This window comes from Poecilia mexicana, unplaced genomic scaffold (assembly GCF_051168715.1).
Source record: "Poecilia mexicana isolate PSO_F unplaced genomic scaffold, ASM5116871v1 scaffold_7, whole genome shotgun sequence".
In the NCBI taxonomy this organism is placed as follows: domain Eukaryota; kingdom Metazoa; phylum Chordata; class Actinopteri; order Cyprinodontiformes; family Poeciliidae; genus Poecilia; species Poecilia mexicana.
Window position 1 is genome coordinate 12,455,376 of NW_028263376.1, and position 24,027 is coordinate 12,479,402.

The following is a 24,027-nucleotide window of genomic DNA, read 5'->3' on the forward strand; positions in this document are numbered from 1 at the left end:
AGATCCCCTTTAGGTTGTTGCATTTGTTTAAAACGATGATCAATAATTATCACTGCATGAGAAATAAATTAAAAAAAACCTGCACTAAATCATTGTCAGCTGGCTTGAAGCAGTTTGAGGTGAAAATGTGTGACCCTTTACTAAGATTTCTTGTTGAAGTGATGTAATAAGATGACACTGTTTTAGGGATAAGGCTATTAGTTAAAAAATTTATGAGACGCATTACCCTCATTCTGTTGTTTGAAAGACAAATAAGAACAAGCCCACTGAGCTGAAACACACATTGTAGGGAGTCACTATTTGATAATAAAAGCTCAGGAAGGATGCATCAATCCACTTCACACTTGTCAAACAAATGTTGCAAACCTAAAATGCTGACCTTTTGCAAATCACTCACACAGTTATAACTGAATTAAATTTCTACTTCATTTGTTACAGTTTGATGTGGAAATGTGTCATCTTTGACAGTTTTTCTTAACGTTGTCAGCATTGCTGCTTTGTTATTTGTTTGTCTTTGTGTATCTTATGACTCAGTTCTCATCTCATTTCATTTATTTAGTTATTTTTTTCCCCCTTGTGTTACTTTTTAGCTTTCTGTTTTCTCTGCTATCACCCTTTAGCAACTCAGTATAGGAAACTTGGTTACGCCCAATGAAATAATTAATAAATGTATTTAGCCAGTTAGTGATTTATCATTTTTAAACAGTTTTGGGGCTATTTTCTGTATCTGTAGATTTACCTTTTGTAATCCACTGATAAAATTCGAAGCCATTAGATAGGCTACACTCTTCTGTCTCTGATTTTTATCTTGTTTATGTCTTTGTGGAAAAAGAAACCGGTGCAATGTGAATTCCTTCTTTCTCACAGATCACAGAAAAACTATTGGTGTAGTTAAATTAAATTTGTTCCTATGTACATTTTCATAGATTTTGTTGGTTTAATAACTGACAGAGTTGCCAACCCTCACTCTTCAGAAATGGACCTCAACATCTTCCCCTCTATATTTGAGGTTTTTGATTTTACACCATGCAACCGGGCTTTCTACTTTGCAGCAGGTCAATGAAGACAACCTCAAAATGGATAAGAAAAAGCCAAACAAAGGCCATTGACGCTCAAAAATCATCCAATGTGGCTGATTCGAGATAATTATGCTGCGGCAAAAATTCCCCCAGTCACCTAAAAGAGTCGCTGCCAGTATTGCAAATGCTACACTGAGCCTCTTGCTTTTAATTTCTTTTTTAGAAATTAATATTAAACTGTCTGATGATCCACACACTGGAATGTGATTAAAAAAAGCAACAACTAGACAATTTTATTGGAGGTTTCTTTTTTTTTTCTGTACACAAAAAAACTCTAGACAAATTTTCAATTTTACATTTAGATTGCCATTGGTTACTGTGCTTCAGTCGTTGTGGAATCAGTAAAAGGTAAAGTAAAATTCAGATACATTTTCTAGAAAAAGACGGGGAAATTATTACATTTTGAAAATTATTTATTACTGCAAGTCTTTATTTAAATTACATATTTTCTCTACTTACTTGTTTAGCATTTTGATATTCAATTAAACTGTAGCCACTCTAACGAGTATGTAAACCGTGGTGACTAGTTTGTGCGGACACGTCAGTGTGATTTCCGACAGTCCGAGAACGCAGCCGGGAGAAAACTGCGAGAGAATCAGTGATTGAAGAGAGAGCAGAGCGGCGGTAGCGACGACGGCCATCTTAGAGCTACCGTGGTAACCGACACTCATCTCCTGGATTTTATTTTTCCTGTTCAGTATAAACGCTCCGGCCTGACTGACGAGGACCGAAGAAGGCTGTGTTTGACTTCCCCGCGGCTGAACTCAAAGTCAGGATGCGGTTCCGAGGGAATAAACAATTTGCATCCGCAGTCGGACTGGTCCTCGGACTATTATGCGCGGTGGAGGCAGCTAAAGGTAACTAAGCTGGGATTTATCTGAGCCCGTTGCGTCTCTCTGTGTGTCTGTGTCTGTGTGAGCCTCTGACAGGCTCGCTTCTGCTTGGGACTGGAGGCTGGCGGCTGCCCGGAGCCTTCTGGTTCCGTTCGGGAGCCGTGAAGGTGAAATAGCGGAGGTATAGCCGGGCTGACGGATGCCCGACCACTAACCTGCTCAGGGATGGTGGGTCCAGTCTGGAGCTGCAGCGGATGGATGTGGCCGGTGGCAAGTGCATCCCCGCGATAATAATAGACCCGCACAAACTCCAACAGCAGTAACGCTTATTATTATTATTGTTATTATTATTATTATTATTAGCAGTTTGCGACATTTAATCTTAAATCTCATCAGATAAAATAAAACGTACAAAACGACCCCTTTCTGTTATCTCCATCTATTTCTATTGCTTCGTTCTCTTTTTTTAAAATCAAGAATAAAACAAGCCTCACCCTCTCTGCAGATTTTATAAATTATTATTACTCCCTTGTTGCAGGTACTAAATGTACTCCGCTTATTTTATATATATGTGTATATATATATATATATATATATATATATATATATATATATATATATATATATATATATATATATATATATAACAGAGTTCTTATTTTATTTGCAGCATTCATTTAGTATGACATGTTTGTGTTTCCAGTGTGAGGCCAAATGATTGGGTTGTGGTCCCATCGCGACGGGGTGTTGTTGGGTCCGCTACGCACTGCAGATCTTATTCACATGTCCTTGTTTTTGTCTGTGGATGTAAATATTTATGAGCCAAGGAGCTCCAGCAGAAAGATCTGCGCCTACTTATGAGTAGAAACTGTACAAAGTCGAAGTGCTGCTGCTCCCTTCTTTTGCAGCATGTCTTTATTTGCTGCAGGGAGGTCCTCCTTCCTCCCTCCCTCCTCTTCCTCCCTGCTCCTCCCTTTTCAGAGATAAACCCCCCCCTCCACCTCCACCGCATGAATTTATAGACTGCTTTTATCCTTAAACTCAATGCTCTGGATCTCCAGAGCGAGCTTCCTGATCCGGGGTGTGTGAGAGGCAGGTGTATGTTAGTCACTGGACGTTATCAGCAAGCCTGGGCAGCTATCCATTGTTAGGGCTTAAAATATTGTGGGGGAAACTTGATTGTGCAAATTTGGAAATTGGGTGTGAACCGGAGGAAATGATCCCTGAAAAGAAGGCTGTTCAATCAGGAGACAGACCTTTTATTTATCCAGTTTTTTAAAAACATACACGTATGTTTGAGCAATTTGCAAAGCACCATTAGCAATGATTTAATGTTGATTATATTTGTTGATCTCCCTTTCTTGGGCCTCAGAGTGAAGTCAGCCCGCCCAGGTATTACCGTCTTGTTTTACAAGTTTCATATCTTTAGTTGGACTTTGAATTCAGGTCAACTCCGGGAAGGGAAGATTTAAATACAAATAACATTTTCTCTCATTTATCATTTCTTTTTAAGAAAGGGAAACCAGTCGATTGAAATCAGATTTGGTCTGAAAAAAAAATCTCAAAATTTTATTTTTAAGCCATATTAGGGCCACCATTCTGCCTGTGACAACCTCAGGGAAACGATATGTTTTACATGTGTTTCAAAGCACCTTTGGAACCAGTTATCAGATTGATTTCCAGTCGCATTTAACCCCAATTTCACTCTAGGCTGGAGAAATGTGTTGTGCGGTTGAAACGGTTGTGACAGCAAATTAAATTCTCGCTGTCATGTGATTAACCTGTTCATTATCCTGTCAAATTTCTTCATCCGCAAATCCATTGTTCAAGCTAATGATACTTTTCATGGAATCACCAAGTTCATGAACAATCTGGAATGGAGTTGACCATTTGTAGTCTGGTTAAATAGCCTAAAAAATAAAAAACAGCTAGTGAAGCATGTTTGAATTTATAGACTTTACTTCTTATCTCAGCATCTAAAAGATAAAATTCAGAACCTTATGAAATGTGAGGTGCATTTACATTAATTTACAATCAGATCATGTGTTTCATCTGCGATTAGCCATGTCAAAACTTGTGTTCTTGTCCTACTTTTATCATTTTGGGTTTATTACTGACAGAAGATGATAAATCCCCCTTCACTTCCACTCACCTTTTTATTGTGAATGTCAGGTTGGAAAAAGATCATTGGTTCATAGAGTAATGAAATAATGTGCATTTTCATCACACACTCATGAATAAAACGTGATCCCACAGCGTGCTGGCTCACACTGTGCGCCTCATGAAGAAAATGCCAAACTGAATGGCTAAACTCAAAGGTAGCCATTAAGGGAGTGCTTTATCCTTGCCTATTTTCCTTTTTTTTCCTCCCCAGTTTCCATGTGAAACAGAATGCTCTGCAGTAACTTCATTCCCTTTGTCATCCATTAAAAGGCCACGAAGACCAGTAAATACTTGGTGCTGTGCAAAACGTGCCAGCATCCCAGTTTGTGTGTACAAAGTGCACCTGCTGCCTTTCCCTGCTCTTATCAGGAAAGAAAACCTGTGAAATCAACTCTCCGTGGAGGGCTTATCTTTTATTAACCAAAGGTTACCTGCCTATTTTGTGCGCCGCCTCATGGCTTGTTGTCCGTCTATTTTTTTTATTTTTTTTTTATTACCAGCCATCTGGCAGCGAGATGAAGAAGCCAAAAACTCCCGAGGGTTTGTTTCCCTTGTGGTTCTTGGTCTTGAAAGCTTGTTAAGAAGTGATTGGATGCCAGCTCTATATGAAACAGATTGAGCTAAAGGTTCAGTTTACATGCTTTGGTAGACATCAGAGTTTGTATTTAGAGTGTATGAATCATTTCAGCATCAAGAAAAAGTCAGAGTGCAAATGAATTTGTCTCACGCTGTGCTGGTCAAAGTGTTCAGACTACCGTTCCCTGCTACGCCGGAGACACTTTTGGTCATTAAAGTGCTTCTTGCTTGTTTTCCAGATGTCACCCATGTCATTTATTTCCTTTTCTGTACCCACGAGCAGCTGCTGGGCTTGTCCACCGTGCTCTCGACTCAAACGTTAGGTCTGCTGCAATGCCTGGGCTTCTGCTGTGCAAACAATCGGACAAAGGGAACACTGGCTGCTGGGAAGTTTTGTGGCTCATTCATCACTGAATTAAGTTAATTCCAGTCAAACAAATTGGATGCCCTGCTTTGTGAGGCGTTAACATATGGGTTCTCCTCACATGGCTGAAGCTTATTAAAAACTCAAGTCAGATGCTTTAGTTTTCTTTCCAAGCCTCAACACGTGGGGTTTATTTAATCTTTATCGAATCTTTTAACCAAACTAAGTATACCTCACTGCTTTATCAAAAGTCGGCCAAATGTTCCCTTGACTTTCTTTGGTTATTTTGACATTTGACATGGTGAAGATTGAAAAAAATATCTTATTTTTCAAATTATCAGGTGCTTCAGCACAGCCTACGATTTTTGGTTTTCATGTACTTTGAGAAACTTTATTTTAGGTCAATAAAAAAAAATTAAATAAAGGTTTTGAAAATGTAAACATCCATCCATCCATCCATCCATTTTCCTTCACCCTTGTCCCTCAGTGGGGTCGGGAGGGGTGCTGGTGCCTATCTCCAGCTCACGTTCCGGGCGAGAGGCGGGGTACACCCTGGACAGGTCGCCAGTCTGTCGCAGAAAATGTAAACAATATAATTTTTTATTTTCCAGAGATCGTACTCTAAAGAAAACCGTAAATAAACGTCGGCCATAGAAAACTGGATCAGTGCTTCTCTGTAGATCACAATGAAGCTGAACCTTAATATTTCATACATGTATACGAGGCTTTCCCTCAATGTATTGTAAGCCTGGCGGGCCACCAGACTTTACTTGTACCCCCACCAGGCTTAGCTTTGCCTATTTATTTCAGTTATTTTAAATGTTTGCATTTTTTAAGACTTTATGGTTGGTGTTCAGATACTAATCTTCCAATAACATATAATCATCAGGTGATATTTTCAAATTTCCTGTCAACTTTAAAACATTTTTTAACTCAAAAACACGATGGGCTGCTGGATGAATGACTACCGAGCCCCTAACCACCGGGCTTAGCAAGTTTTCTAACAAATTATATATATATATAAAAAACTCCACAGACCTGAACAACCCCTTCAGGAGTGAAGGGAGCTCAGGTTTCTTATGTGTTGCAGAAAGCCGTCACTTAAGCCCCGTTTAAGCCTCGAAGCTATTGCTGATCTGTAAGTCATCGTTCCGTGTTGTGGCGATTAGAAACTGCGTGAATACACACGGCTGACAATGGCCGCATTGTTCGGCCCTCTCATGCCACTCCAATGACAATGTTGTGTGCTGTCATTCTGCATCAGTTTACATACTTGTTTTTCCTCTAAAATGACAATGTTAAATGTCGAGAGGATAATGGTTAAAGGGTTAGGGTATCTCCCTGAAGAACAGGTCTGCTAACATTAATGTAAGCCAAATGAGGGAAATTGTAGTTTTTTAAGAAAGGCATCATCGGCAAAAACTTGAACTTATTTAGGAAATTTGAAATATTTTGTCAGCAGTGGGAATAATCAATGCTTTTTTTTGTAATTAGATCTTATTAAATACAGTACATCAATACAGTGAAATCATTTTATTTTACTTTAATAACAGCCCGTGTCTACGTGGCATCTCTATAGCAAAAACACACTCTTTACAAAATTCAACCATCTCAGGAGGTTGGGGTGGGGGCGAAAACCGCGCACAAAGCTGAATAACAGGTTTAAACTCAGGACTTTTTCTGTGCTTCTTTGTTGAAGCTGGTAGCAAAAATAATTGTATTTAAGAGGAATGATAAAAAAAACACAGTGGTGCTGAGGATAGCTGATAGAACAACAGCTTGGTAGGTTGTAGCTATATTCAAATGAAATTAAAGGATCTTTGGTTGTTTCAACAAGACTCTGTTAAATTTAGATGTATGTTTGTTCTGAATTTTATCCCAAATTGTGCTTGAAAAGTGGGACATGAATTTGGTTGAAAGCTGGTTAAAAACAATCATTGTTTCCCCTGTTTTTTGTTGTTTTTTTTTAAATTTGCCCTGAATAGCAGTTTATTTACCAGCAAACACTGTGCTTCACATGTCAGGTCTAACATGTTTCCCAGCAGCGTTTTCTCTCAGTGAAAGGCTTCCAGGGCTGGAGTCTTGACTGAGCAGCGTGTAACAGTGTGGTCACTGTTTGAGAGATCACAACTCAAGCCCCTCAAGAATGTGCGTATTGGATAATCCCCCAAGTGCTAAGATGCCGAGGCATTTTGGTTTGCTAATTTGCCTGTGAGGGTCTGAGACCGCTGGACTCTCATTATTTGGGTCGGCGGTGACTTTGCGCTGGTTGGTGCCTTTACGAGCTGAATGGGGGCGGTGAACTGTTTAGAAAGGGTCATTTAGTTGTGAATATTAAGTCGGCCGGATGACTTAGGAAGTTGCCAGTCACCAAGAAAAGTCGAATGCGTTTAGATTATTGCCTGGTTTTGCTTGTTGTGGGAAAACATCAATGTGGAGGTGAGAAGTTTGGGGTTACCGATTTTAAATTTCAGTGACATAAAAATATTTTAAAGCAGGAATATTGCTTTTTTTTTTTTTTGTAAATTCCTGCACTCAAAGTTGAATTTCTAACTCATGAATAAATAATATGTACATGTAATTTTTCCAGTACAAGTCTGGAATTTGATTTCAGTATTTTTCAGATCTGGATAAGTATGAAAAAATAAAATGCGAGTGGAAGAACAATTAAATTTCCACATTTATTTATGATTCCATTGTGTAAATCCTCCTTCCTTCATTCTTTCTTCATTGTCTTCCTTCCTTTCTCCCTTCTTCCCTTCCCTCTTTCCTTACTTAAGTCATCCCTTTGAGAAGATCTTTAAGAAGTCGTGTTTCACTTTTACACGTAGGAATCCTGCTTTAAGTTATTTTTCTGAGTGAACAGTAACCAAATTCCCAGTTGCGCACCTTGTCTGTATGACTACCTTTCTCCCTGGAGTCCCGTTGTTTCCAGGGGAAAGAAAAGAGCCACAGCAGAGCTATTCACACCGGGGCGTATCACATCCACATTCAGGTTCCATGGGAAACAGGTAACCAGAGATCACGTCGCCTGCTGCAGGGCCGCTACACCCCAGCACTGTTTAGACCTTCATCGTCTCACTCTTCCTCACTGCTGCCGTCGTGCAGCTCACACAGAGAGCTGGTTGAGTTACGCTTAAGGTTGCATCGTCTCCAAACCCCCCGCCACCCATCAGCCCGCCCCTTCTTCAGAAGAGCTCTGCGGTCGTCCAGGGCGTGCTCGCGCTATTGGGCGGCTGCGACTGCACAGATGACAAACAAATGTTGTTGCCTGGCAGGGGAACTGAGAAGCTTTCCTGTCTGAGTTGTATGTTTTGGGAGTGTGGGCCCCTGAGGCCCCAGACCTTCCTTTCTGGCTTCTTGGGCCTCTGAGAACAGTCCCAGGTCTGTGATGGAAGCGCCTCGCGACGGCGAACTCAGGAACCTGCAAGGCAAGACAAACAGAGAAGTGTGCTCGCCGTTTGAGACCGAGAGCAGATTGTTCATTGATTATTCCTGGTCCACTTCTCGGCATAATTGGAAGTTTTTCAGTAACTCGGATTTGCATGCACTGCATACCTTCACCTTTTTGGCTGCGATGTCTATTCGTCTTTGCTGACTTAAAAAAGGCCTAGAGCTGTATTTGACACTGCCAAAAGGCAATGCGCTTTTTTTCTGTTTTTTTGTTGAAAGTACAGTTGTTTGCTAAAGCCTTTCTCCTAGTTATCAGTGTTCTTGAATATTTAGAATATTTTTTTTTTACTTTTTGTTTTGCAGAAAAATGTCCCAGACACTCTTGGGAAGCACTTCAAAGTCTGGCGTTTCTGTCTGAGCGCAGATAAACCCTCCCTCTTGAGTGTGCTGCTCCAGCTAATAAGACAAGTATGAACAACCAGGCAACAGAAAGGCTTTATTTAGCCTCAAACGAAGAGACTGGCGGTCTACTCCAGAGAGCGCGCTGCCTTCAGTCAAGAATTTATAATTCTTCATATTTATTAGCAATGCAGGTGATCAAACATTTACTTAAAAAAAAACCCGACTGAGAATGATGCAAGCTATTCAGTAGGATAGTTATTGTTTCTTTTTTAGGTAATTCTTCTCTTGAGAAATATACCCCAGTTGTAATATGTTTCTTTAGGACACCAATCACAAACTGCACACGCTCATTTTCAAATTTATTGATGCTTTCATTGGATAAGCAGAGGAGAAAATAATAAAACTAACATCTTTGACAATATGGACAACTGGACTTTATTTTAACAATAAATCAACATTTTTATCATGACAACAAATTTATCACAATAAACGATGAACGATACAATAAATGCCCGTCCCTACTAAAGAAAGCTATGTAAAATTATTCACACTCCTTTCAGTGTTGGTAATTTTTCCCTTCCCTTTTTTATCCTGTGCATTTAATTGAGATTAAATCACCATCCTGACCCTGCTGGTGAAACGTGGTGGTGGCAGCATCATCTTGCAGCGATGCTCTTCCCCAACATGTCAGGCTTTGCACATTTCTATCAGTTTCCTCTTTTTAATTATAGTTTAAGATGGAACTAAATCTGGTCCATTTCCCCCCGCCCCCTGCCAAATCATCGTCTCAATCCTGATATGTTTTGCGTTCTTGCTTTGGCTGTGATGCGATCAGAGAAGATGATTTTCCGGAGCTGCTGGCGTAACACTGGCGCTTGATTTATGAAGCGGAGCTCCACACCGCAGCGCGGCCGCAACACGTGACTGCGCCATCATTATTACACAACAAGCCCTTTGAGGTTTGCTTGTATTATAAACCCTCATCTGATAATCACAGGCCGCTGCTACAATGTGGACGGCTTTGTTGTTCCTCCTGAGCAAACAGCAGCCTGTGGCCAGACGTATATGATGCATTTCCTTAATCAGGACGGGTATTCGGGGCCCGTGCGGCTAATGGATCTGTGAAAAACCTTTGGCAAATGCTCCAGATAAAGCCACGGTTAATTGTCTCTTAGGGAAACAGTCTTAGATTTTCTGCCACACGTTATCAGAGCTGCAGTTGCTGTTTAACGATTTTTTTTTTTTTTCTTCTTTCTCCGTGTCACAGAGACGCGCTGTCTGTAACAGCGATGTGGTGGCGGACCATTGAATCTCAGGATTACCAAGAGCCATTGTGTCTGTCCCGTTCTCCCAGGAAGTGTTTCACACGGTTTATAGGTCAAATTGTATAGGTCGGGGTTCAGTCTTTGTGTCCATGTGAAGGCTTGTTACATTACTTCATTCACTGGGTTTGCCAAACCTAGCAGTTGTACTTGTTTTTTTTTTAAAATAGTATTAAAGAAAGTGTCGCAGAGTTTTAAACAGAGCTTTAGTCTCACACCAACATAGAAAAACAGATAGAGTTATAAAATCTAACTGTTGCCAAGTATTTTCTTTTTAAATATTTCTTAGTTAGATGTCAAGAGAATGCAGAATGCTTTTGAAGCGCTCAGGAAAATCTGTAATGAAATTGTGTCAGGAAAAGTAAAGATTATTGAAATGGAGATGTGCTGAAGATTTAGATAAATGTTCTTTCGGACAAAAATAAAAACACCAAGATCTGCAGCGTTTTGATTGGAACAACCATCATAACTGCGTTCTTATTACTTTGGCCTCATTTAGTCGTATTTCACAGCTGAAATGTTTTGTCATTTATTCTGAGAATTAATTAGAGCGGCAATAGTAAGGCTTCAGTACTTACAAACTCATTTGTGTGCAATTTGCATTGATTCAGTAAGTCATTGAATCCTTAAATAGCCCCTTCTTAACATTCACGTAGATCAAGATGCTTCACACTGTCAAACTCTAGCAACGTTGCGTAATATATGCAGATTTACTTATTTATGGTTGGACTTGGAAGTAATTAATCGTACTGTGAAAAGCCATCTCAGGATATTTTTCTCATTAGACATTTTAAAGAAAAGTTTCAGTAATTGGTAATTAAATCCAATAAACATTGGTGCCAGTTGAACAAATTGCACTCAAGGTTTTCTTTATAGAGATGATCGTTTCTGAAATAAAGGGATTACAGTGGAACGCTGATATTGGGAGAGGTCTGGTCTGGGAAGCTAATGTCAAACTTTAGCACTTATGTTCTCAACCTTCTTTAAAAAAAATTCTCGTTAAGCTCAAAAAGAGGAGCAGGTAATTGGTTAACGTATTTACAGACCATGAAAAAAAGTCAAACTTTTCCGTTTTGATTCATTTATTGAACATAAATATTCTAATGTTGTTCTAAGTGAGCTGCCAATCATTGCTCAGAGCCAGTTATGGGAAACTTGGCAGCTTTTGACCATTGGCTGATTGATTAAAGCATCAATAATCATATTCAAAGAAATTGTTTGTATTTCTCAAGTTACGTATTGTGCAACAGGAATCTCATAAAATGTTGCTCTGTCATGAAAAGGTCCCTGTCCAGGTGTGCAGAGCGGGTCACTAGGTTTTTTTGGCCATATTGGTCAAAAGCAACCACTTTATCCTGCTGTTTATCCAAACTTCCTCTCTCCAAAACATTTTTAGCCTCCAAAATACAATGTTTATTATTTTCCTGTGCTTTCATATGCTTTTTGTTTTTATTATGAAACCGCATCTCCCCACATGCACACAATAAAACCTTGGCAGGGGGCTCTACTGTTTTGTTTGCTGGTTCTTGTTTGACCTTTGGAGTGAATGAAGTGGCGTTCCTTCATAGGATTAAATGTTATTGGCTTTGTTTGCCGTAACAGGATTGCATAGGACTCTGTTGCTGGGCTCGGAGGACGCTCAGCAGTCCACCATCTGTGCTCATAGAGTCACAGCTTGAGACGTGAATTTTAATTCTCCCCAAGTGTTTATACTTTTCTAGCATGCACGGTGTATGTACACTAGTATCTGGTGTACCGGGTCACTGTTTTGGTAAATTCACCTTACCTGGATGTGTGGATATCAGCGATGTTTCTCCTCTCTGACCCACAGAGTGCAAGCTTAGGCTTTTCTGTTTCAGAGTAATACTTTGCCTCTTTTATTTCAGTAGGTTCCTAATCTTTACATATCTGCTGAGGCTTTTTCTGAAAGTTACTCACCTGTAATGTTTGTTCAACAGAATTGCCTTACAGGCATTGTTCACTTTGTTTATATTCACAAAATGTTTTGTGGTAAATATAACTACAGCAAACTCTCAGGCTAACGCGTTTTCCTCATATTTTACTTTAATATATTCCCTGAAAGCAGGACCTTCATACATCGTGTTTGGCACCTGAAGTCAGTTGATCGTGTAACTGAGGGGAAAAATAAATACCAACCCACTTATTAAATAGTCCTTTTATTTGGCGGCTGTCTCTGCTTTATTTTTTCAACATTTACCTTTTTAATTGTTCCTGAACTGAAAATTGATGGCATGACCTAATAATCGAAATCAGAAATAAATGTTGATTTTAGCACACATTAAATAAAAGAAGTAGAGCGCAACAGGTTTGATTTTACTGGGGATGGACCGATCATCTCGTATCGGCCGATACCGATTTTTGGTTTTCTTCACAGATTCCAAATTTCTTTTATAGCACTAAAACACATGTAAACCAATTTCTGTAAACTTTGTTTTGATACAATATTTAAATATAATAATCATTTGTCATAAAAATAAATAATGTGCTGTAGGTTTTTTGAAAGTGGTAAAGTGGTAGTAGTTTTAAAGCAAGCAGAAAATTAGAGAGTTATATTATTGCTATTGCTATTTATGAATCTTAATCTCTCCTGAAATTTCCAAAATTACAAAATTAATCTGTCTGTCTGTCCATCCATTTATTACCGCTTGTCTGTTCAGTCTCCATCAATCATTGGGTGTCATCAAATTAAAGAATAGTTCTTTAAACAGAAAGTTTTTAGTTTGGTGCATTTTTGAATAACTTAACACATTTCAGGATTCCCATCATTTATCAGTAGTTTAAGTTTTCAGGTTTTGCTGATGACGGCAGGATTGCGTTGCATTGAGTTTTTAAGCTTCATTTCTGAGCGTGGAAATCCTTGTACAACTATCACCTCCCCTTTTTCTTGCATATAGTAACATAAAATAGGTTTTAAATGAACCAGATTAATGTGTTGCGTCTTTAGTTTTATGTGTGAACAGTAATGACACAAACAAACGTTATCTCTCTCTCTCTCTATTGGAGGCTCGCAGGGAGGGGAGATGAAGCCGTCTTGTCAAAGGGGCTTTGTTGGTAATTTCACAACAATGACTTTCATGCTTTAAAAGAAATGTTATGCAAGTCTTGCTGCATGCGTAAGGATCGGACAGACTTGAATTTCACCAGCAATGCACAGCGGCATTGTAGCGCCGCTTTTGAATTCGCCATTGGTTGTGTGGGTTTGCCTCTTTTGTTTTCACGCTGACACTTGCTTGCATTCTTCCACAGTTTGCCATCTGTGAATGTATCTGCACCGACTCTTGTTTCAGTGGATCTGGGCTGCCAATCTGGGTCGCCATTGTTGGGAGCAAGTCACGTGTGTCGGGCTTTTTGCTTGTGTTGCAGAGCAAACTTGATGGTCTTTGAGTTTCCCTTATTTGGGAGCCTCTCGTCAACCCATGTCTGTCCATCCATCCGTCATGCTGCTTATCTTGTTTTTTCCCCCCCCCGACTGGATCAGATTGAAATACTTTACTGAAACACCCAGCAACACTCTTTACAAGCAGACCCGGTTCACCGACCATTGGCGATGACAGCCGTGACACGAGCTGCTCTTGGTCGAGCAACAGGCCCACATGTGACCCAGCTCAGAGTAACTGTGACTCTGTGGAAGCCAAAGCTGATTATGGCGGCAGTCTGTCCTGGCGGCCCGCCTAAAGAGATCCACTTCACTTCAGGTCACGAGTCATTCAGCGAAGCCATTTATTGGGCTCGGTCATTTCCAAATCACTCGTAAGCACATCGAGGTTTTCATATCGAGCGCCGCTTTTGGAGGACGGGATTTAACCGGGCGTGCCGAAAAATAAAGTCATTTCATTTGGGTTTGATTGGTAGAGTCTTTCAGAAGTCTTTCTTTTGCACAGTTTGTCCATTTTAGTCACTATTCCTTGTTGTAGGGAGTTTTAATTTAATGATGTGTAAAAACATGTCTGTAATAAAGATACTTGCTGGTCGCGGTAGCTTTAAAAACCACTTTCCTTCACTGAGGCCTTCGTAATACTATTTAACTGTCAATTGTAGATGTTGCAGATCTATTCAAGTAGGTCATAATTACTTTTTACTGATTGTGCAATCAGCGATGATTACTCTGCGTTATGTGATGGCGCAACAGCAGCCGATCCAAGTATTGCAGAGGAATATTTAATCTTGCCTTGAAACATTTGCATCCTTTGAATTGTTGATTTTAGACTCCAGCATTTTAATTTTCAAGCATTTTAAGTATGAAACTTGGAAAGCCTTTTGATCTGGCAGAGTATTTGTTTTAGTGAGTTTAATGCCATTGTGCGAGCAGAATGGGGATAACGAATCCAGTTCTTTTCTGTATGTCTGCGGTAACTCGTATGTAAGTTTAATGTTTCACACTCCCAAAAGCAAAAAGCTCGAGTTAATTTGTTTAGTCTGACTGCCGCAGTAAGCTGGTTGTTTGACCTGCTGCTTTGTTTCTGCTAATAAATGTCTGATAAAACTCAGCAGGTATAATAATTAATGTTTAAATATTCTGGAACAAATCTTTGCAGCTTTTTTTTTTTTCTTCCTACAGTCAGAACCAATATTTGAAACGAGGCTTTCAATAGCTTGCTTTGATTCTTAGAAAAACAAACTAACAAATCTACAATGGGGGGAACAAAAACATTATGATGACTGATGTGCCACTCATTTATTAAAGCTCTAGAGTTTTGTGATTTTTCTAAAAATTGTGAATTAAAAAAAAAGAGAATAATTTAAAAAGAGTGGGACCTTGAAAACACATTTCATTCTGTCAATCAAAAATAATTAACTTCTGGAGACATTTTTTTTAAAACTTCGGATGGATTATGTCACGGTGCAGCATCCCATGTACCATTTGGCAATGTTGTGCTGCGGTCGATGACTTCCTGCCATTGATTGTGTAGGCTGCAGCGGCAGGTTATTGTTGCTGTCTGTTTGGTGCATGCATGGATGGTTGAGTCAGACCCAATCATTCGTATGGGACGTTGTATGCTGCATTAATTGGATAGGCATAGTGAGCATTCATTTGTGGCTTAAAAATCAATAAGGACAACTTTTTGTTTTTTTTATGTGCCTGAACTGTCATTAAAAAAGTTTTATCCTAAAGAGCGAAGCAGGTGTCAATCCTGATAAAAGTTTTAGGTGAGATGATGTTGATCTGGATGTATGAAAAAGAAAAATATTTCTTTCTAGCTTTCATTTGTAGGTAAAGAAATAGTTTGTTTGGTTAAATCAAACAGATATAAGCTAGGAAATTATTATGGGCCCCAACACCATTGCTAAAATCTTTAAAACATTTATTATTTATTCATTTATTTACCTGATTTGTGACGTAGGGCTGCAAAGTCTGCAAAAACAAGTCTGAAAAGTCTGCATGTACTGCTAACAATCTTTGCAAAGTGGAACACCGACATACCAGCTCCTGTTTTGATATGCTTTGTTGATCATGTGATCAGTGAATTGGGTCCAAAACAAATTTTGCAGAACTAGTTTTTCACCTATTTTGGAAACTTAGTGCGTTCATTTGGAAATCTTTCTTCTTTGAGTTCAGTGTTACAGCAACATGCTGTACTCAGGTCTGTCTAACTCGCATCAGAGAGCTGCAGCAGCCAAAGAGGCCTGTTTTTGTTTTTTTTTCCCCACTGTGAAGGTTGAATTAAAACATTAAAGCACCTACATTTTTCCCTTGATTTGGTCAGCCTCAGAAATACTACAGGTTTTCACATTTTCCGGTGGATTACACTTTATTTCTCAAATTCTGCAATGTCTTTTGCATCACGACAAATAAAGTATAGAAAAATGTTTGTATTTAGACATTCAAAAGTGATTAATACTATTTAATAAATGATTAAACTAATAATCTGTTAGTTTATCCATCCACCCACCCTTTGGTTTGCTTATCCATCCATTCGTCCGTCTGTCCATCCAGTAGTTTTTGTAGCTTCTACATTTATAGCCTCGCTACTGTTTCCTTGCACACAATTTCTTGTCAACTTTTGCCTATTTTTATTATTAGAAAATGTGGTAAGAAGGCCTGAGACCTCTAGAAATATAAATACAAAAAAAAAAAGTCTTCAAAAGCCACAGTGATTCTTGAGAATAGGGACAAAATGGGTTTTAATTTTCCCATATTTTTTTTTTATTATTTCTCAACCTTATGTATGCAAATATGACAAATAATGTTTAGAAAATATGAAGATGCTAAGGTACAGGCTCCCAGTTGCGAATTTTTAAAAAAAAATTACATTTTTAATCGACCTGACCCAAAACTTTGTCATCACCATCTGACAAAAATAAATATAAAATGATTTTTAAAATACCCCATTAGTGATATTTTTACTCAATTTACAGACAAATGCTTCTCAAGAAATAAAATAAATATTTAAAACAAAAAACAAGAAAAAGTCCATCTGATGGAGTTGACAGTGCATGACGGAGTTGACACAGAACTGAAGGTGGTGACAAACTAGTGAGTAAAATGAAAAACTTGGTACATGTGAAGTAATGCAATTCATGTAAAATACATTAAAATGAATTAGTTGCACAATTAAGTGAGATTTGACAACAATTTCACTGAAAGAGTCAGAAAAACTCTGACGGAGTTGACGAAATGTCAAACTACCTCAATTTATATGATGTTATTCTGAAGGAGGCCATACTGTAGCTCGTCAGGTCCATTAAATCTTTACATAATACCAAAATTAAGCTTTTATTTCGCAAAATTTCATCAAAGTTTTGTAAATTGTCAGTTATGGAGTTGACACATCATGGTTGTGACAAACAACTTAGGAATAAAACAGAAGAAAAAACTAAAGAATAACTTAAGCTAACCAGAGCTAACTAGCCCTCCTAGCAAAGGAAGAGAAAAGACAACGTCATGGGGTCCTCAGAAGTTCTGGTGCCCCCCAATAATGCCTGATTTTTTTACATTCTTTTCATTTCTGACGGTGTTGACAAAAACTAAGGACAAATTTTAACGGAGTTGGAAAATATCTAAAAATTATTTTTAATTCAATTTATCGATACTTTTATAATTATTTATATGACTACTTATACTTAATTGTCATAATATATAATTTTAGTATTTCTTTAATTGTTTTAAACTATAAGAATGTGTTGAGTTCTGCTCCTGGACAAGGGCTTTTACAGGCATCATCCACCGACTACAATGTTTAAAATAAAAAAATATTCAGAAAAAAAAAAGAAAAATATACATTGTTGTGCTCACATGACCCAGGTTAGTTTAGTTAGATATTTGAAAAAAATATATTTTGTGTATATTTTATTCAAATTTCATGCTTTATCCATAGGACCTGTTTTGTCCCTATTCTCAAGAATCACTACACATTATTCAACAACAATGTCACAAATGCAAATGCATGTTCTCCTAATGTGGCTCAGCCTGGATTAGCTCAGTCATTATATCTCTGCTCCTCAGTCTGTTGTCACCAAGTGTTAGCGTCACGTCTGCAGATCAGTAGCCCTTTAACGCCATTGTTCCCTCTCGTGGTGGAGGCAGGGCATATTGACTGTAAGAGTCACTCACTGCAGCTTTTCCTGCTGTCTGCAGCCGGGAGGCTTCCCATGCAGACAAGTGGACAAGAACCCCAAACCTGACCTTGTCTTTATCATCTACTTGTTGTTTGGTCTGTTGCAGCTAACTAAACAAAAACAGTGAATCTGTCTTTTGAATGTTAAACATGTGGGGGGGGGAAAAACCCCTCTCAGTTAGTATTATCTTGAAATAATCTGGTCTCCTTTCTGGAGGTTGAAAGATACTAGGGAAGAGGGTAGACGTAACACAGAAAGCGTTTTAATTCTTCTGCAGCGATGCTCGCGCCCGCTCCTCGTCGGCTCCCTGCTTTCTGCTGCAGGTTGTCTCTCCACTTCTAAAAATAACATTAAAAGCATCCCTAAGCTCATTAAAAATGCATCCACGCCGCATGGGGGGAGTGGGGGGATGGAGGAGATAAAAGTCATTCCTGCATAGGAAGAAACTTGTTAAAAAAAAAAAAAAGATCTGAATATGTCCACTTCTACGATCAGCTTATTGTTTTGTCGTCGTCGTTTGTCGGCTGATGTTTTCTCTCTCTGCTTCCTCGCAGTCAATAAGCACAAGCCGTGGATCGAGACGACGTACCATGGGATTGTGACGGAGAACGATGACAAGGTTATTCTGGACCCGCCTCTAATTGCGCTGGACAAAGACGCTCCTTTACGCTACGCAGGTGAGAGAGAAAGCTTAGACGCTGCCGCCGCTCGTTCGCCAGTTCATGACCAGCCCCGCTGTTGAGATCACCTTCAGGTCGTAAAATGAAAGAGAAAGCGATGTCACAATGCTCCTTTATGCAAAACAACCGCGGGACTCACAGATGTAGATAGTCGGTATATATTATTTAAAGGCCGACGATGAATTATTCATTTGTCAAATTCATTATTCTTCCCAAATAAGACAGATAGACAGCTGTTCTTAACGCGGAAGTAGAGCCTCTGATCTATTTTGAGCGCCAGGCTTTGAAATCACAAATGCATCATGGTTAATTTATGAAGGTCTCCCACCCTGCTGCATGTTTTAATAAGTTTTAATTCTTCCCGTGATGAATAAATCTGAGATAAACTGTTTGATTTTTTATTTATTTATTTTTTTACATTTAAAACAGCAGCTGAGTCAGCATGAGGAGGTCAGGAACCGTTAAATCTTACCTTGTTGCTTTAATTATGGTTTCGCTCTCTGCGGTGACACACACACACACACACACACACACACGCACACACACACACACACACACACACACGTGACTCAACCATAAGATTTTTATGACTTGCCTTTCATACTGATGGACATCTGGCTGCCATACCGCAAGATTGTCCCTTTTGATTTATCAGATCAGAATGGTTTTTTAAGTTTTTTTTTTTTATTCTTCCCAGAGAGGGAGCCACAATTTATGAGTTTAATGGTATGAGGAAAACATTTGCTCCCGGTGTCTCTAATCACATCAGCATTGACTTTAGGTCGGGCCTTAAAGCAGCAGATGAGTTTCACAGTCTTTTATCTGCTTTATTGCTCCTCGTGCGATCGTCTTAATCCAAGAGTACTCGTCTTGAGTTCCCGTTGAGGCTTCAGCTGCCGCGTTTTCAACCAAAATCAGTCGACATTTAAACGAAGAGGAAGACGACGGCCACCGCTTAAAGCGGACCTCCGCACTGTCGCTGTTTTGAACGACGAGCCTGCAAAAACAGAGTGAAACGCTTCATCCTCTGCGTGATGATTGTCTCCCTTCACAGCATATTAGTGCTGAATACACATCTTGGTGCGCCCACCTCTTTCAACGGGGGCTCCCCTTTTGATGAGCGGCGTTTATGAACGGACTGTGTGTCCCTGTGAACCGTCTTTCTCTCTCTCTCTCTCTCTCTCTCTCTCTCTCCCTCTCTTTCCCTCTCTCTCTGTCTCTTTGCGAGCAGTCTGGCTTCACGTGGCTGCAGGGCTGATCTGCTCCATCACGCCAGATTCCCTCCATCTGTGCCAACTAAGAGGGTTCCCCGTTAAGCCGACCCACAGGCCGCTCAGAGGCCCAATCAAATGCACGCCTTTAAGTCAGATCAGAGTGAATAAATTAATGTTTGCAGTAGGAGAGTCACGGTTTAAGTTAGCATGTGCTACAGTGCCTTTTAAACGTATTCGTAGCCCTCGAGTTTTTTCCTTGTTTTGTTAGGTTATAAGCACATACTTACATTTAATTTACTGGGGTTTAATGTGGTAGAAGGACACAAGACTTGTGTAGCAGAAAGTATTTTTTTAAACATTTTTCCACAGATACAAATCTGAAAAGTTTTCTTTATTTAAGATCCACATTTAGCAACAGCAAACCTGGCGCTGTTTTTCTTCCTCATGGTTTACTTCAATGAAACCGTTTCTAAAAGTTACATAAAAAAAAAAAAAACTAAAAAAGAACTAAGCAGAACAAACAACATGGCAGAATAAATATATTTTCCGGTCAACTGTAGTATCATTCAGTTTATAACTTGGAGCTTGCATTATTTGCAGTTTACTAAAATATTGTTTCACCTGTTCTTTGTGGCCTCCACAAATCCGCCTGACAAGAAGGAAGCCATTGTTGGAAAAAAGATACGAGAAATCCAGTTTACAGCTACACAGGGAATGTAGCAAACATGTGGCAGAAGGTTCTCGGGTCAGATGAGAGCAGAATTTAAATCAAGAAACCCAGGAATTGCTTTGTTTTTTTGTCTTCCAACTTGGCAATTTTGTTTAACTTTGTCTGTCGTATAAAACCCAATAAAAAACATTTAAGTTTGTGCATCATAATCAGGTGTGGGAAGTAAAGGTAGCAAACACAAGGCTAATGGATGACTCTGCTATTAACCCAAAAAAGAAACACAAATCACGAATAATGACTCTCTTGATCTGCCAATTCAATTCCCGAGAATTGAAGGAAGAATTTGCAAATGGATTTCCAAATTAACTTTTTAGTGAACATAAAAGCTGATGCTGTCCTCCGCCTTATTAATGAATAAATTTTAAGTTTGAGATAACTGGATAAAATATGGCTTCCCTGATTGCCTGCTTCCGAAACAAACGAAATCCCCCCCCAAAAAAAAAAAAATCCCCGATGTGAACTAACGGAGGCCTTCACAGAAGCCTCCAGAGAGTTTTGTAGGAAATGTTGCTTGTAATGTGGCGAAACTCATCTGTAAACAAGATAAATGACTCACCCAAAGGCTGAGGGTGTGATCGTACAGTCTCTGGACAGTGGGATTCTCATCTGTAACCTTATTGTCATCTCCAGGGGGAAAAAAACAACAAAAAAAAACGTCTTATGTGCTTTTAAAAATTCACTTTTTTTAAAATTCGGAGAGAGCCTTCTCCTTACCATGAGCTTTTCTGATGTTGGTTGTGTTGGTGTACAGCTCAAGAATGTCTCTTCTTTTCCTCAACGTGTCTTCTAACTTTCTTCCTATCTGGGTTTATCTCCTCTCCCCTCCACGTAGAGAGTTTTGAGGTGACCCTCACCAAAGAAGGTGATCGTGGGCTTTTTTTCTTCTGCCTTGTGCTTATTTTTATTTATTTATTTATTTATTTTTTTTTACGATTAACCCACTAACATAAAAAGCAGCATCCACACTTTTTACACAGAAACTCCTATCATGCTCTGTAATTGACCTCCTCGTTTGTTTCTCGCTGGTTCTTTCCCCCCCTCTCCCCCCGCCTCACTTTGACTATTTTTATTTTTTTTTAAAGAGCTGAAACAGCTGGATGAAAAGTGTGATGTGGGGACTGACTGCTCTTAGAAATATCTGTGCATGAGACATCCATTGCAGTTTGCAGACCCTAACAGTGTATCAGCTGTCACCTCGAGAACTAAAACCACCTTTGAAAACAGGAGTTCTCTTGTCTTTCTGGCGCCATTTTGTCCAGCAAGTTCAATTAAAAATAACCTTGGCAGCTTTTAAAATGTCCATTAATAAATCCTCCAGCAGAATTTGACTCCAGTAAAAGATAAAAATACAACGCAGATTTCCTGAAGGTGCTACACGTGCCCACCATTGGGCTTTTCCTCTTGCAAGTATTTGAGAGTAACTCCTGCAGATTTCTGTGAATTTGCTGAGATTGTTAACCGATGCAAACTCTCCCTGTCGCTCTCTTCGCTGCAAAGCTTCTGTTTTTTGCATCCCTCGCCTCGGTGGATCTCTTTTGAGTTTAATTCTCCGCCACTAATCCCAACCATTAGCATGGCTGCAGTCGTTTGATGTGGATGTCAAGCAAGTTGATATTTCTAACCCCAGTTCTCATCCAGTGCTTTTTGTTTTGGATCCTGTTATCGTGCTGGTTTAGTTTCCGTATGATTTCATGGGTTTGTTTTGCAGTTGTTTTTTGGATGAGAGGCAGGCAGAATTGCACAGGAAGACTTTCTTCTTTAAATGGTGCAAACTACTTACAGGAAGTGTTATTTTTTTGTTTTGCTTTTTCTTTCACAGATTTTATTGGTGGGTGGAGGGGGGTGTTGATTGATGAATTGGTGTTTTATCACCTTTATGTTTAATTTTTTTATTTTATTTATCTAATATGCCTTTATCTTTGTATTCACTTCTTTTAAAGCTCTCTTTCACGACTTCCGTTTGTTACAACATCCTGAGTGCTCCTGTGAAATGCCTGTCCACGTTTTTTTTTTTTTTTTTTTTTTTTCTTCAGTTTCCGCCTGCATGACTGGATGCACTGGTTTTCAAGTGGCTTGGAAATTAAAACAAAGTTACCTCAAATGTCCCACTCCCTCACCCCCGACTACTCACCCACTTGATGTGCGGTTTGGCTTCCTCCACAGACTCCATGCACTTCTCTACCTACAACCCCTTGGTTCCCAAAATCTGTGGCTGTTTGTTTATTTTTGCGTGGATTTTTCTTTTTTTTTTTTTTTTTTCCAATTAACGCTGTTGTTGTTTTTTTGTTTTTTTTTCATTTTATCTAAAATTTGATGTCGCATCTCTCATCGGCTGTTCTGAGCAAGCTCCCTTTTGACTCCAGGTGAGATTTGCGGCTTCAGGATCCACGGGCAGAACGTCCCCTTCGAGGCAGTGGTCCTGGACAAGTCCACTGGCGAGGGGGTCATCAGGGCCAAGGAGAAGCTCGACTGTGAGCTGCAGAAGGAGCACACCTTCACCATCCAGGCCTACGACTGTGGAGAGGGTCCTGACGGCGCCAACATGAAGAAATCACACAAGTGAGTCAAGCCTGGCCACGTCAGACGATCCCTGATTTGATAGTCGGTTTATAGACTTTAACCTGGATTTAAAGAAAATCTTACATTCACAGATTTACTGCATTATTACATGCACTGTATAAATAAACACAGAGGCATTTTTACTCACTGTAATTAAAACATGCTAAATATTTTCTGCTAGTTTATGTTTCTCTAAATGCCAGAATACTGACAGAGATTTTTTTTTCTTGATTTTTCTAAACGTCAGAACCTTGTGTGATCAAAAGAGAAACACGTGGATGTACTTTAAGCCATACATCCCAGCTATTTGTAGTTCAGTATTTGCATATTCACCTGTTTGTGAAGTGATCTGTGAAATGCAACTCCAATTTATGCACAGATTTTTTTTTCGCAGAGTAAATCTAAAACCGTTAACAGCTTGGGCAGCTGATAAACCGAGGCACATTGCTACTTTACGCGCTATTGGATGTCGCTTGCAAAGCAGCCAATCGAGGAGCCCCGTTTATTTTCTTATTGATTGGATGGACCAATAAGAGCAAAGATAAGGAAGACTGCAGATTTTGGCTCCTGTGGTCACGCTAACGCTATCTCCACTGCTCGTATTAATGTATACGAGCAGACTAAATATATATTTAGTCTGTGAAATAGTTGTTGCTTAGTTACATGTGATGTTTTACCTTTTTGTTTGCAAACTTGGTGCTTCATTATGCTGCTGTTGCTGCATGGCTTTCTGCTGGTTTTTTTGGCTTTGACAGATTTGGTAAATTACTGTAAACTCTATTGTAGTTGGAGTAACAATTTTTATGTAGCTTTTTACAGGATGAAAGTAATAAGAAATAATTAGTAGAATTACACAATTGCTTGAAAGAAATTATAATTTAAAGAGTTTCTCCAGAGTGAGCTTTTTCTGACTAAACAGAGGATAAATCTGGAGGTAAGACCTTGCTTGGCGCTGCTTGACGCGACGCCAGCCACAATAGAAGATAATTAGCTTTATCTGCTCTTCACTACAACTCCTCTCTTAGAAACAATCTAAAGAGAAACTGAAAATAAAATTTATTGTATTCAATTTGAGTGAAACTCCTGGTAAACACATAAACAGACCTTTTAATTCCCCTTGCATAGTGAAATGCT

General features: G+C 39.2%; 1 protein-coding gene across 3 annotated transcripts in view; it reads left to right on the forward strand.

The window, feature by feature from the left end:
• The first annotated feature begins 1,683 nt into the window (after positions 1 to 1,683).
• Positions 1,684 to 24,027, forward strand: part of clstn1 (calsyntenin 1) — a 36,769-nt gene continuing 14,425 nt past the window's right edge. For 2 of the 3 annotated variants that reach the window (XM_015009298.2, XM_015009302.2), the window contains exons 1-4: positions 1,684 to 1,936; positions 18,265 to 18,387; positions 21,167 to 21,196; positions 22,698 to 22,893. In XM_015009298.2, the coding sequence (XP_014864784.1) occupies positions 1,855 to 1,936; positions 18,265 to 18,387; positions 21,167 to 21,196; positions 22,698 to 22,893 (431 nt within the window). In that variant the 5' untranslated portion in view covers positions 1,684 to 1,854. The remainder of the gene's footprint in view (positions 1,937 to 18,264; positions 18,388 to 21,166; positions 21,197 to 22,697; positions 22,894 to 24,027) is intronic. The other variant, XM_015009303.2, reaches the window with a different exon arrangement.